Here is a 9,343-nt window from a genome sequence, read left to right on the forward strand (position 1 = left end):
GGGACCTTGGGGAACCCAAACATAAAATAAGGCAATAAGGTAAGGTAAGGTAAGCGGTAGTATCAATTATTATCGTATCGTGATGGAACTATTTTCTAAATCCTATCCCCTCAATGCTATCCATCTAAATCCTATCAATTTCATATAATGCATATCATCATATTTCTAATTATGTACATTGCTTTTCCCATCCTGTTCTAGACGGCCTTAGCAGACGATCCACAGTTTATTGACTACATCCGAAGAGAGCTCTTGCATCCACCTTCCCCAAATTCTTACGCCTTAAGTAATCCAAGCAAAGTCTACTTCTCACAGTTTGATCAGTCACAGTATGCAAGTAATGAACTTCTTCATGGGATGGTGAGTGATAAGGAACATATTGATTATTAAATAATAATTAAAGAACACTATATAACAGCATATATATATATGTATATATATATATATATATATATATATATATATATATATATACATACATATACAGTATATATATATATATATATACATATACAGCATATACTGTATATATATATATATATATATATATATATATATATATGTATATATATATATATATATATATATATATATATATATATATATACAGCATATATGTATATATATATATATATATATATATATATATATATATATATATATATATTAAAAAACCCTATATTACACTTCTCTTAATATCTTGATTCTCTCTCTGCCTCGGGATCAGAGACCCAAGTGGGAATAGCTTCTGATCGGCCGGGGAATCGAACCCGAATCCGAAAAATGGAGACCACACTCCCATACCATCTAGCCACAAAGATGGCTAGACGGCTAGATGGAATGTCACTGTTGTCTCAGTTTCTCGGACCCGAGTTCGATTCCCCGGCCGACCAGAAGCTACTATCTTTGAGTTGATTCCCCCTTGGGTCTCTGATCCCGAGGTATAAGAGAGAATCCAGATATTAAGAGGCTTACTTGATTATGAAAAACACGTCTAAATATACAAAATTTATCATATGTGTATAAATATTATATACATATATACAGAATATATACATATATATATATATATATATATATATATATATATATACACAATATATATATATACATATATAACATATATATATATTTATATATATATATATATATATATATGTATATGCAGTATTTATATATTTCATATATATATATATATATATATATCTATATATATACAGTATTTATATATTTCATATATATATATATATATGTATATATATACAGTATATATATATATATATATATATATATATAAATATATATATATATATGCATATATACTATATATATATACTATCTATATATACTGTATATATATATGTATATATATACATATGTGTGTGTGTATGTATATACAGTATATAGATATATAAATATAGTGTATATATTTATATATATATATATATATATATATATATATATATATATATATATATACATACATATACAGTGTATATATTTGCTGTATATATATATATATATATATATATATATATATATATATATATATATATATATATATATATATATAAGTGGGCAATCTACAATAAGAATAAAAATAGATAACACTTTCCTTTTCTTAAACAGAAAGGTGGGTTTTTCGTAGAAGCCGGGGCCTTAGATGGCGAATATCTGAGCAATACTTTATACTTCGAGAGAGAATTAGGATGGAGAGGTGTTCTGATCGAACCTCACCCGGAGGCCTACCAGAATCTCCTCCAAAAACACAGAAATGCCTACGCTATGAATGTCGCTCTCTCAACGTCTTCTCAGGCAACAGAAGTTCCTTTCGTGTGAGTGTTTAGAACTGACAGAAGTTCCTTTCGTGTGATTCTTTGGAATTGACAGTTCATTTCGTGTGAGTCCTTAGAATTGGCAGAAGTTCCTTTCGTGCGAGTCTTTCGAATGGACAGAAGTTCCTTTCGTGTGATTCTTTAGAATTGGTAGAAGTTCCTTTCGTTTGAGTCTTTAGAATTGACAGAAGTTCCTTTCGTGTGAGTCTTTGGAATTGACAGTTCCTTTCGTGTGAGTCTTTGGAATTGATAGAAGTTCCTTTCGTTTGAGTCTTTGGAATTGACAGAAGTTCCTTTTGTGTAAAATTAACAGAAGTTCCTGTCGTGTGAGTCATTAGAATTGAAATGATTTTTGCTTCTATCAATTTTCCAGCGAGGAACAATCAATGATGTTATGTTAATTATATTAAAGACTCCTCTTTATATCGCAGGTTTATGAATGATGATAAGTTTTAATTTTTTATACCTTAATCATATTTTGCTGTGAATATTAATTCAGGGCATTTAAATGCTTACATGTATATAGATAATTTTGAAATATAACAGCGAAAAATTCAGAATTATGAAAAAATCCTGTGAAATTATCCAATGAAAAGAGTTAATGTAACTAAAAACTGTAATATTAACTTTAATGGGTGCTGTTTTTGTATGCGATCTCTAAGTTGTGCGTTTGCTTTGGTATGCGATCTCACCTGATGGTAGCGATCTCACTTCACTTTACGGCGAAGCAAGAATCATTAGATTTTTTAAATAACATATGGGGAATAATTATCTAAGAAATAATTATCAATCATTGATGTTAGCGTGCGCAGCTCAACATTACCGCTTAGCAATACATACGCAGCTTGATGTTTCGCGAGCGAAGCGAGAACCAATAGATTTTTTATCATTCTTAGTTTTTCTACCGATTAAAAATATTGAAATTGCATACCAAAAGAAAGAATAATTTATAAGATCACGCCATAAATGAGATCACTTACCAAAACAGCAACTGACAGTGGTATGGCAATGAAACAATATCAAACAGATGTTGTAGATTTGAGAACAAAGCCCTCAGAAGAATATAGGGAGTTAAATGGTAGGGTAGGATTAGAAATGTAATTATAAGAGAGATTAATCGAGTGCTTTATGTGGATGAAATCATGGTGAGGTGTAGATGGAGATGGTTTGGACATGCTCTTCGCACTCCCCAAGAGAGATTAGTTCACCAAACTTTCAACTGGAATCCACAAGGCACTAGAATAGTTGGAAGATCGAGACCTACATGGCTGAGGACTATGAAACGTGAAGTAAGAGATGATGAATGGAAAAGTATTGCTTTAGAAGCTCGAGATAGAGACGACTAGCAAAATCTAACCGAGGCCCTTTGCGTCAATAGGTGTAGGAGGAGATGGTGAATTTTCCAGTGCTAGTATTACGTTGAAGTCTTCTTTGCAAAGAAATTATAGCATCTATATCATCATGACTCTTAAAACAGGAGGGATTTTAGCTACTGTTCGTATTATTCGTATGATATTAGTTTGAGTTATTATATTAATGCTGATTGAAAGCAACAGCCACGGATTGTTTCAAGTACTCGAATAGATTACAAGAGATTTTTCTTCTTTCAGTCTCAAGTGCTATCGTTGTTAAAAAGACTGACTCAATTTTACTGCATACATTACCAACCATAAATGCTAATATAGCTAAATATATATTATAAACTCTTGCTATTTCATATATTTCATATATTCAGGTTGACATTTTTCTAATGGTTTTTCATCTGAATTTTCTCTATTCACTTCACTTTAGGGGCTGTTTTTCTGGTCCTATACAGCAGGGGAACCGTACTTTCTATAGGACTTCCACAGTCATTTTATCATGTTGTTTCGAAAATATTCAACATTTCACAGCACATATTGGTCGTTTATTGTTAAATCATCACTATTAAAGCACTCACAGAACAATAAAGTCTTCAGTTTCCTCTTGAAAGCCTTAATATCTTCAATCTCTCTAACGTTGTCTCGTGGGAGCTTATTGTATAGAGGCCGCATATTTAAAGGCTCGAGAACCTACAGTAGACATATATCTATATTTGTGTAATTTAAAACCATCTGTAACTATTCTTGTGTCAGGACGATTTGTTGGCTGCGCAATATGTAGTAATTCTCTCAGATATTTCGAACGTCCGGTTCTGATAACTTGATGGGTTATTGTATATACACTGTTAAAATAATACCGTAATTTTTATCGGATATTCTCCGTAAATATATACTGTTCTTAGCTGTATTTCAGTAGAATACAGGCAACCTAACTTTTACCCTACTTTATTATTATCTTATATGGGTTGGTGACCGTAATATCACTTCTTTACGTCCATATATCCGCTTTCAAAACAGTAAATGACTCAACTTTTATTCCAGGATTTTTACCGTTTTCATACGGCAAATTTTTAAGTGTACATTAAACTCAATTCTCGCTTTAATAGGCAACCAGTTTAAATCAATTAGTATATCGAATAAACACGATAAGTCTCCAAAGAGAAAAAACCTTATAAAGATCTGGATTACATTTCATCTGCTCCTCTCCATTCACCTTTTGAATTTCCAACAAGCAATCTGCCATACTGTGGCCACTTAACCTCTGCCTATAATTTAGCGCTTATGGAAAGGAATGCCTTTCCATATGTGTTAAGTAAATACAGATTCTGTGTCATTTTGTTTGTAAAACAGCAGAGCATCGATATCTACACTGTTAAAATAAATTGCCATAAAAAATAGTACAAATCCTTAAATAAATGTTGCCAAGCATTTACCATTTTAAAAACGGATATATTGACGTAAAGGAGTGATATTACGGTCACCAACCCGTAAAAGATAATAACAAAGTAGGGTAAAAATACGGTCGCCTGAATTTTACTAAAATACGGCTGAGAACAGTATATTTTCACGGAGAATTTCCGATTAAAATTACGTCTTATTTTAACTGTGTATATAAGCATTTACAGAGTACTATTTAACTTAAAATTTGCTAATATACACTGTTGTGTAATCATGATGATTAGCTAAGCCAGTCATCAATAAAAATAACATTAAGAGGCCTTATACATTATTTTGTTGTATAATCAAAATGTTTATTCTACGTAATTCATTCATTAATCCTGTCCCTTCTATTTTAACTACTAGCATTTAGATTACTTTCTTTTTGTATTGTGATAAGTTGAATATTGCATTAAGATTAATGGGTGTACTCCAGGTACTATTTTTTTTTTTTTTTTTTTGGAAATATTTGTAAACTATATAACCACATGTCTCTAGCAGTTGAGAAATCCTGAACATGAAAATCATTATCAAACATTTGTTCCACACGGAACAATAATATAGAGTAGAAACAAATGCTTTAAAGAATTTACGTTATAAGCTTATTGGCTCATATGCTCTTTTAACACATATTTTTCTTTAGGTATCCTTGGTTAGATTAACCCTTTGAGTGTCAACCGCTCACCCGAATATCTGTCCCGCAACTTCCGGGCCTTTTATTACATATAAGTCCTCAAAGCATAAAATTTATTAGAGATAGGATTTTAAAGCTTTTTTCATCGCACAGTCGGATCATTTTCCTTTCAATAGATATATAATGGAACTTATCTAGAATAAATGCAGAAGTAAGAATATCAAAAGAAAATGCTGGTAATAATGGGATGTAATGTACGTCCAATGGTGTTGTACCAACCGTGTGTCACACGATCGTACATAGTAACGACATTTCATTTTGTGTATATATTATGCTCGTATCTTCGCTCTCCCCTCGCACTAAAAAGAACCTGAAATAACATGTATGTTTTTCTCACTGTTAACTGTTAACCGATGCGGTGTCAGTTGAACAGGAAATTTCCTGTTGCATTGAACCTGAAATAATGTGTCTGTTTTTCTCACCGTTAACTGTTAACCGGTGCGGTTTCGGTTGAACAGGAAATTTCCTGTTGCATTGAACCTGAAATAATGTGTCTGTTTTTCTCACCGTTAACTGTTAACCAGTGCGATGTCGGTTGAACAGGAAATTTCCTGTTGCATCGAGTTTTTGTATATAAAGGAGAGTGTTCTGTAATAAAGTTACTCAGTTGCTTTCATCCTGTCTTTGAACGATCGTGTGACACACGGTTGGTACAGTGTTGAAGATATTAGATATATCTGTACTTACAATACATCCAACGACGCTCGAAGGGTTAAGGAATTATGGTGTCATAACTTTTATTGATGTCATTTCTCTTTAAGTTTTCTCACTTTTCATGTTCAATTTTGCTAATAAATACAAGAAACTCAGTCACGTATGTAAAATACATACAATGACACTCACAGAGGTAATGAATTATGGTGCCATAACGTTTACTGGTGTCATTCTTTTCAAGTTTTCTCTTCCTTCTTATACAGTTTGGCAAACAAATTCAAAGAACTCAATCACTTACATAAAGTACATCCAACGACGCTTAAAGGGTTAATGGTACCATAACCTCTATCTATGTTGTTTCTCTAAGTTTTCTCTCTCTCTTCACATACAGCCTGGCAAACAAATACCATGAACTCAGTCACATAGGGAAGGAAGGAATCAAAGTGAAGGGGATACCTTTGTACTCAATCCTTCTGGCACTGAACGTCAAAATAGTCGATTTACTCTCCCTAGACATTGAAGCTTTCGAAGTCAAGGTTTGTGAAATAACTAATACTTTATTATTATTATTATTATTATTACTAGCCAAGCTACAACCCCAGTTGATAAAGCAAGATGCTATAAGCCCAAGGGCTCCAATAGGGAAAAATAGCCCAGTAAGGAAAGGAAATAAGGAAATAAATAAAGGATGAAAACAAGTTAAAAATGAATCAATCTAAAACAGTAACAACGTCAAAACAGATATGTCCTATATAAACTATTAACAACGTCAAAAACAGATATGTCATATATAAACTATAAAAAGACTCATGTCAGCCTGGTCAACATAAAAACATTTGCTCCAACTTTGAACTTTTGAAGTTCTACTGATTCAACTACCCGATTAGGAAGATCATTCCACAACTTGGTAACAGCTGGAATAAAACTTCTAGAATACTGTGTTGTATTGAGCCTGTAAATGTGAAAGCAGGTTTACACAGTCGAACAGTTTTGAAGTGATGTTCGAACGTGCGAACGGCGTATTTGGTTGTCGAACACGTTCGTCGAACAGTTCGAAGAGAGTCTGTTCTCACCTTTATTGTCCACAGACCCTTTACATTTGTAACTGCCTGACACCTTTTCGAACCGTCTAACAAGCAGGTTCGACAACCGGGTTTGACAAACCGTTATTTTCATCTTTCAGTAACTTTCTCATGAAACATGAGCTTATCTACCTCCTAAGAATTACTCAGTAGCAGTCAATTGAACCTGATTTATCCACATTGCTTCATTGTATTATATGTATATCAAAAGCTAAGTATTCTCTTTGACTCTATATTTTGAACTTTTCTTAAAATAAGCGATTGTCCTTTTCACCAATGAACATAAAGAATAAAAAATATCTGAGCTCTGAAAGATTTATGACTGGATTCTCGATTTCCATTGTCCTAAAGGATGCTGTCTAAATTGAAGGGATCTTTTAAGATTAAGTGGTCTTCTATTGTAAAAACTTAGACTAGTAAAATTAATGATAACCAAAGAAATTAATCAGATTGTTTCCTTTCTCTCCAGATTCTCCAAACCATTCCTTGGGATAAAGTAAAATTCAGGTTGATGTGTATAGAAATTGCACACATCCCTGAAGGCCTCAACTACTTGAAGAAGTATTTGGCAGAGAAAGGCTACAAATTTCTGGGTGTGAGAAATGTTGATGCATGGTTTGGACTGCCTGAACTCTTAGAGGAAGTCAAAAAGACTTAATCTATTCTTATTTTTACAAGATCATCATCATCATCTCCTCCAACGCCTATTGATGCAAAGGTCTTCGATTAGATTTCACCAGTCGTCTCTATCTTGTGGTTTTAAATTAATACATCTCCATTCATCATCTCCTATTTCACGCTTCATAGTCCTCGGCCATGTAAGGCTGGGTCTTCCAATTCTTCTTGTGCCTTGTGGAGCCCAGCTGAATGTTTAGTGAACTAATCTCTCATGGGGAGTGCGAAGAGCATGTCCAAACCATCTCCATCTACCCCTCATTATGACCTCATCCACTTATGGCATTCGAGTAATCTCTCCAATATAGTAATTAATTTTCAAGGTTTTTTTTTTATTTATCATATCAGGAATGATTAAACAGTCCATTCAAGTAATGAAACCTGTAATTATAGTCGCCTTCCTGGTGATTGCCAGATTGGGGTTCGATCCCCGCTCAAACTCGATATATTCTTTCGTGTCTACAACCTCACCATCCAAGTGAGCTAAGGAGGTGGGGTTTGGGGGAGCCTATATGTCTATGTGCTGAGTCCTCAGTAGCCATTGCCTTACCCTCCTTGGTCCTAGGTTGGGTGGAGATGGGGCTTGGGTGCTGATCATATGTATAAACGGTCAGTCTCTAGGGCATTGTCCAGCTTGATAGGGCAATGTCACTGTCCCTTGCCTCTGCCATTCATGTGCGACTTTTAAACATTAAAACCACCCAACACCTCTCCAAAAGTAAAAAATATTTCACTCAAAAACCAAATTTATACCTTACTCGTCTTAACACAAAAACTGTTCTATCATAAAAATGTATTAATCCTCTTTTCATATTTATGTAAATCTATTTATTTTGTAAAATGCTAAAAAATGTAAATCAATAGAAATTAAGGCAATACTTGGGAATTATTACTGTAAAATAGATGCTGACGAGAGCAGAAATTCAATTGAAAACAGGTCCTCAATATCTCACAAACTGTAGATAATCTTGAACTACCAAATATAATTTGAAACCTTCAAAGGCCCAATAACAACATTCCCTTCTCAACGTTATGTTTAGTCTTAATAGAGATTGACCTAGAATAATAAAAGAATATTTGATCAGAAGTAATTTAAACTCATTGCGTCCTCGTCAGTAAGATTCAATTAGATTTTTTATTACTTTCGAGTCGTTTACTAAATAAATAATTATCGAGCCTATTTCAGCAGCTTATAGGACTAAAGACCGGCCATAAATGACAGAGGAAAGGGACATTGATAGTCCTCTACTTAGCGAGGCAATGCCCTAGACACAGACCATATATACATATGATCAGCTGCCAAGCCATCTCTCCATCTAGCTAGTACCTGGGAGGGCCAGGCATTGGTTGCTGAGGACTCAGCAGGTTGATCTATAAGGTCCCATAAACCCACCAACCCCCAATCTTAGATCAAAAGGATGGTGAGGTTGCAGACACTACAAGAAACTATCGGGCTTGAGCATGTCTCGAACTCCAGCATGGCATATCGTCAGGCAGGGAGGTTTTCAATAGGCTACCACAATCCTAACAACCAATTGAGCTGGCTTTTCAAATATGCATTCTGTCTCAGGATCTCAGAATTTGGGAAGAAGGAGTACAAATAAA

The 9,343-nt window shown here is 33.7% G+C and overlaps 1 protein-coding gene across 2 annotated transcripts in view; it reads left to right on the forward strand.

Annotated features, from left to right (window-relative positions):
• The window catches only part of LOC137632063 (protein Star-like), a 24,184-nt gene extending 15,756 nt beyond the window's left edge, over positions 1-8,428 (forward strand). For both annotated transcript variants that reach the window (XM_068364039.1, XM_068364040.1), the window contains exons 4-7: positions 202-360; positions 1,630-1,835; positions 6,373-6,517; positions 7,533-8,428. In XM_068364039.1, coding sequence (XP_068220140.1) covers positions 202-360; positions 1,630-1,835; positions 6,373-6,517; positions 7,533-7,721 — 699 coding nt within the window. In that variant the 3' untranslated portion in view covers positions 7,722-8,428. The remainder of the gene's footprint in view (positions 1-201; positions 361-1,629; positions 1,836-6,372; positions 6,518-7,532) is intronic.
• The last annotated feature ends 915 nt before the right edge of the window (positions 8,429-9,343 follow it).

Source organism: Palaemon carinicauda, chromosome 40 (genome assembly GCF_036898095.1).
Source record: "Palaemon carinicauda isolate YSFRI2023 chromosome 40, ASM3689809v2, whole genome shotgun sequence".
In the NCBI taxonomy this organism is placed as follows: Eukaryota; Metazoa; Arthropoda; class Malacostraca; order Decapoda; family Palaemonidae; genus Palaemon; species Palaemon carinicauda.